Raw genomic sequence first — 6,610 nt, 5'->3', positions numbered from 1 at the left:
GGAAGATGCACTTTACCATAATTTCTTTACCCTACAGACTTTCAGGTTAAAAGGGGTTTAACAAGTACTCTCATGCAAGCTCCAGAGGTCAATGATGTATTTGAATATAATTCAAATTATGAGAGGATTTATTTAGAGATAAAGAAAATTTTGGGGCAAATTTTCAAATAGCCCAAAAAGAAATTCTCTACTTCATATAAAAGCCACGTGAATGTGGCACCACTTAATTTGTATCTGATTCTGCCATTGATACCAATCCAATTTCTTTCTGCTATCCTGTAGTCCTCTAATGGACGCAGCGGCAGTCACAAGGATCAAAACAGTAAATCTTCTTGCATCTTATACTGCAGGAAGAAAGATGAACACAACAAATCTAATCCAACCATCATGGCCTTCTACCCAACCACAAACACTTGCTCTCTATGCCTCTGGCACATCTTCATGTGGCAACTTTCCCGGCCACCAAAGATGTCCATGTCCTAAGTCTAAAAGTAGCATCTTCTCTGTCACTAGGTGCTCCACAAAACCAGGCATTGACAGCAATAATGCGACAAATAAGAATCCTGCCATTGAACGGGATCCGAGTTCAAAATCTCAACAACTGGCAGCTCCTGTGCCAAATCAAGCACTAACATCTACTTGTTCAAGAGGTCTGGTGCTTGACTTGGGTCCCAAAAACAGCTGGGATAGTGCCGAAATTGGCTCACCAGTTGTGAAAAGATACATAGGAGACAATGAGGAAAGGTGGTATATGTGGTACCATGGAAGGTCTGATATTAACAACAACACCTCCGAATCCATCGGGTTAGCAGTTTCGAGCAATGGAATTCATTGGGCTAGAGAAGAACATGTTAGATCATCTGGGGATGCTGGTTTGGTGATGAATTGCAGCAAGAATTGGTGGGCTTTTGACACAGATAGTATCAGGCCTTCTGAGATGGTTATTATGTCCAGTCCTATGTACAGTGCTGTTTACTGGCTTTATTACACAGGATATAGTTCTGAAGAAGTGAACTTATCAGGAGCTCCAAACATTTTACAAAACCCAGAAAGAGTCCATGGCGGAGACAAGAAAGATGAAAATCATAAAATTGGCAAAATTTTCAAGTCTCTGCCAGGGCTGGCATGCAGTCAAGATGGAAGGCACTGGGCCAGAATTGAAGGGGACCACCACAGTGGAGCCCTGTTAGATGTGGGATCAGACAAGGAGTGGGATTCTTTGTTTATTGCCGCACCTCACGTTGTAGTGCACAGCAACGATGACCTCAGGATGTATTATCATTCATATGATGTGGAAAATGGACAGTTTGCTCTTGGAGTTGCAAGATCAAGAGATGGGATCAGATGGGTGAAACTGGGGAAGATCCTTGGAGGTGGATCAAAAGGTTCTTTTGATGAAATTGGGGTCAAGAATGCGTGTGTGGTGAGAAACAGCAAAGAAGGAAACTATTTGATGGCATATGAGGGCGTTTCAGCAGATGGGATGAGGTGTATTGGGCTTGCGGTATCTCCAGATGGGCTAAAGAATTGGACAAGGCTTCAAGAAGACCCTGTTCTTAAGCCTTCAGAAGATGATGGATGGGATAATAAAGGAGTGGGGTCCCCATGTCTAATTCAGATGGAGGGAAATGTAGATAAATGGAGATTGTATTATGTAGGTGTTGGGTGTGGAGGAAGGAATGGAATTGGATTGGCAGTTTCGGAAGGCAGTAACATAGGAAAGTTTAGAAGATGGGCAGATTTCACTTGTAATATAAATGTATAGAGCATTATTACCATGTTAACATATATCAATAATTGTTTAATCAAACTCTTGTTCATTCTAAGATCATAACAAAAAAGTTTAGCGTGTGAAATGTGATTACTTAGTACTTACTATACCATCCCATCAGCTACACTCTACTTCCATTTGTTCTGAAAACTTTAGAAACACTACTTCCATTAATGGAACAAAGCACCAGTAGTTGCTAAGGAAAGCATAGAATAGGATAACTGCAGCAACACCCAAAATTCTTCTGAAGCTTAGAGTTCTGCCAGATTTAAAGTCCAAGTCTCCTAAAATGATTCTAGTTATCAATCAGCTCTGAAGGCTCCAAAATTACCAATGTGCCTACATAGAGCACTAACATTTTAACGGTGCCAATAGGACCACCTTACTCTTAAACTCAAAAAAGTCTTCTATCACAACTATTTGAAGTCAACCAATCAAATCAATAATTGGCAACCAACTCCATCTAGGGCCAATTCTACTGCTACCTATAGGCCATCATATTTATCTCATTTGATTCAATCTTTTTCCCTTTCCCTTTCCCTTTCCCATATATCACCCTAAAGTTGAATTAAACTGCTCCTCTTTAATGTAGACTTGACCAACCATTTCAAAATTCATAAAACTACAAAACAGTTCATAAAATGTGGAATAAAATTAGTGTTGGGTGGACCATAATTCGGCTCCCTACAACCGCTCTATAAACAGAATCATGGAACGCAACATCAAATGCCATAAAAGACTAAGTGTATCTCCCTTATCACCAATTTGTTTTGAGGCAAAGTGGCACATGTCACAGTCCAACAAGTGGTATCAGAACCAAGGTCATAGGTTCAAGTCACAACTCCAAATCCTTGAACTCTTCTATCTGTGGACTATCAAACATGAACACCCTGCTCACGGCTTCAAGAACCCTCTTGAAGATCACTCCAGCAACTTGTTTGTGTATTGAATGCAGCTACTTCAATTGGATCTTCAAAATTCTTACTTGAGCTCCGGTTGATGCTTTGAGAGAGCTTGAAATGCTTGCTCTCTTTTCTGGTTCCCTGTTTGATTGGGCTAGGGCTTGGGGACTCACATCTAATGACTCTCTTCCTCTATTCCTTAGCTCTCTTTCTTTGTAATTAGTGTCTTTTTTATGCTTTTAGCTTTTCCATCTTTTTTGTACTTTTGATATGTTGGTGCTAATTTGCATCTAGCAGTTTTTTGAATATATTTTTTCTTACCTATCAAAAAAAAGATATAGAGACAATGTCACTAATGAAAATTAGGACATGGCTATGAGGGAAGGAAAAAAAGGAAATCCAAGAGGTTAGATTTAAGGCTTATGGTTAATTATATAGTAAGTTTGGGATGATGGATGGAAAAAAGAAATTTTATATACTTTCTAAGACAAGTTTTTAATGGAGGCTATAGAGGTAAGGGTGTGCATCCAACCCACTAACTAGAAGAAACCAACCCAACCCATTCTGACGCCTTGGGTTGGTTTTCGTGGTTTGGGATGGGTTGGAACTTTTATTTTGAGTCTTGGGTTAGGTTGGGTTCAAGTTGATAGTTTTTATAGCCCATCTAACCCAATCTAACCCACCTATAGATAAGTTTATTTTATTACCCTATTTTATTTTATCTTTAGTTTAATTTATTTTGGTATTTTAAGAATTATTTTTTATGAATTTAGAAATTTACAATATAATTTAGGCACATTATGTAAATAGTAATCATTTATTAAAAAGTAATTAAATAATCAATGGAAGTCCAATTTTTTACAACACATGAAACATGTAAGCGACCCAACGACATGACCTACGTGGGCTAGCATGTGATGAGTTGGGTTAGGTTGGGAATTTCTCAACTTGTCATTGAAAAAACTTTCCAACCTGATTGTGCACACCCCTAAGTATAGGAAATTAGAGTGATAGAAGAATTATTTAGAAAAAATATTTTATTAAATGCCATACAAGAAATTAGAATGAGTAATCCAATTATGGATAGATACTGCAGTTTTGTTAGAACAATTGGTCATAGAACAATTAGATGACCAAGGTAAAGGACGCATTAAGGAGGATGAAAACAACAAAAGTTGTGGAACCTAATGCAATCCTTATTTAATTTTAGAAGTGCTTGAGTGATGTGGGTGTAAGATGGTTGACAAACCTTTTCAATAAGATTTTAAGTGTTAACAAAATGCATGGTGAAGGAAAAGCACTTTAATAACTTTACACAAGAACAAATGAGAGATTCAAAACTATACAAATTACCATGGAATTAAGTTTATGAGTCACACTATGAAACTTTGGGAGAGGTGACTGAATTTAGGTTAAGACATGAAACAACTAAATCAAATAATCAATTTGGTTTTATGCCAGGATGGTCTACCATGGAAAGCTATTTTGTTATTGAAAATGACTAATGAAAAAATATTGAGAAACCTAAAAAGATCTCCATATGTTTCCTATTAACTAAGAGAAAGAATATGAAGGGTAAATAGAAAGGTTATGTGATGATTTTAAAATAGAAATGAGCTCTTCTAAAGCATATTAAAGTGATTAAGGATAATATTGGAGCTATAAATAGTGTAAGAAAAGGTGGGCATCACAAGTAAGTTTCTAATCACAAATAGCTTTGTATTATGGATTAGCTGAAGTCCATATTTATAGCATTTACTAGATCAATTCAAGATGAAATCTATTAATGTATGCCTTTTGCAGATTATGTAGTTGTAACGAATGGATGCTTTAGACTAAGTAGAAGTTAAATATAGTACATGGAGTGCAAACTTAATAAAAGGAGAAATAAAGATGAAGGGGTTGTAAAACTTGATGATCAAGAAGTACCAAAAGATCATTGCTTTCGAAATCTTGGATCAATAATCCATAAGAATGGAAAGATAAAAAAGTATATGAATCATAGGATAAGAGCATGGTTAATGAAGTAGGAAAGTGCATTAGGAGTATTGCGTGACAGTAAAAATGCCTATTAAGAAATGAGAATTTTTTGTCTTCGTAACTAACCCTAAAAAATATTGTCAAATGGAGCTAGCAAAATATTTTAATATGTTCTCAATTTAATTGCTTAAAAATCACAGAAAATAGTTCCTTAAGCACAGTAGAAATCCTATTTGGATGTTATTCCCCAATGGCCAAGGAGTCACTAACAACCTAAGTATATTTTCCACCCATCATTTTGTCATAATTTAGACATTTGGGAAAAGAATCCTTTGATGTAGGACATTTTACAAAAATACACTTTAACATAAAACTAAGGTACATAAACAGTACACATCCAGTTGCTCTCTGTTTGTCACCCATCATTTTTCTTTTTCTTTTGGTAAGTTTCTACACACATGATGACATAAACATATACTGTCTTTCCCAACTTTCTTGCTTGAATTGACAAATAACTTATGCAAATTAGCACCATCTTGATGGTAAGAAATTCAATTGAATTGATATGTTCAGAAGCATGCTTTTTATAGGCAAAACTGAAAAAAGGGTTATGTAGTCCTAAGCCAAGCCTATCACCTCACTCCTGACCCTATAAAATGGATACAAGAACACAAAATGTAGATGCTTTGAGCTCTTCCAGATATTACCACCCCACAAGGTTACCAGTGATTGAGGTCCTTTCATTTCACACTAAATTCTCGAAGAGAAATTTGCACTTTATGTAGAGAAGATGATGGGCTCGAGAGCAAAACATTGTAGTGCATATATCACAGGACATAGTAGCCAATTCATAGTTCTCTCCTTTATTAAGATGGAGTTTATTTTCAAAAAAGGGAACATAATATTACAAACTTTAGAAATCTTTCTATGGTGTATTCTTTGAGGCATTCCTTACTGTTTGATTGAATTTTTATGCTCATAGAATGGCTAGGGGCTAGGGCTAAGAAAGCCTAACTAAAAGCAAAGATAAAGTCATCAGCAACCATAGCCTTCTTGAATATCAAAGTAATGAGAGATCATACAAGATAAAATGCCACTTCAATTGGAGCGAAAAAGTGAAAACTACATTTATGCACCCTTGACCTCACTAAAAAGTGCTCTGAAACAAAAATATCAGCATAATTCATTTCAATAAGAAGCCCTAAACCTCAAATTCTCTCAACTTCTTTTTAACAATTGTACCTTATATGGACAAGATTGTCATGAGAAACTGTATTTTAAATAAATTCCAGTGATTCTTAATTCCATCATTCAGAAGGCCATTAAAGGAATCTCTAAACATTACTCACTAACTCATTCCTATAAGTTGTTAAACTTATCTTGTTAATTCACACTTCCATTATTGATATATTATATTCTATCATCTCTCTTGGAAGGCAGCCATATGTTATGGAAGCATGACATCAACCATTTGCTAAAAGCACATATATGATTTTTTTTTTCTTTCCATAAATTCCTCAAGAAGTAGAGGTTGGTTAACAAGTTAGTTAAATAAAACTTTTGAAAATTGGATTTTCCTATTTTGGGTAATTAGTGAATGTTCACAAAAGGCAAAACTTCTTTTGGACAAGTTCTAGCTGATTCAAGAACTGAAACATGCAACAACAACAACTAAGCCTTAAACAATTGTGGGTCACATAAAATTACTGAACCATATACAATATAAATTCTGGGTCACATAATACTTAAAAAAAAAAAAAAAAAATTCAAGATTCCCACAAAAGGCCCTTTTGAATTCTTTCAATAAAACAAGTGTGTTAGTGTTACCATTCACAATAATTTTTACTTTCTGTTCTTGTTTTTGACTTACACATACACATTCAAACAAGCACATAATCCTTGCAAATACTAATATAGAATTCTTAATAGTGTAACTCCAATTTGACAACCCCAAATG

The 6,610-nt window shown here is 35.5% G+C and overlaps 1 protein-coding gene across 1 annotated transcript; it reads left to right on the top strand.

Annotated features, from left to right (window-relative positions):
- The first annotated feature begins 218 nt into the window (after positions 1-218).
- On the top strand, positions 219-1,810 carry LOC126718885 (uncharacterized). Its single transcript, XM_050421252.1, has one exon. It carries the CDS (start codon positions 290-292, stop codon positions 1,763-1,765), a length of 1,476 nt encoding a protein of 491 aa, XP_050277209.1. The 5' UTR covers positions 219-289; the 3' UTR covers positions 1,766-1,810.
- Positions 1,811-6,610: the final 4,800 nt, after the last annotated feature.

Source organism: Quercus robur, chromosome 3 (genome assembly GCF_932294415.1).
Source record: "Quercus robur chromosome 3, dhQueRobu3.1, whole genome shotgun sequence".
In the NCBI taxonomy this organism is placed as follows: domain Eukaryota; kingdom Viridiplantae; phylum Streptophyta; class Magnoliopsida; order Fagales; family Fagaceae; genus Quercus; species Quercus robur.
Note: the sequence above shows the minus strand (reverse complement) of the source record. Positions and strands in the feature narration are given on the sequence as shown.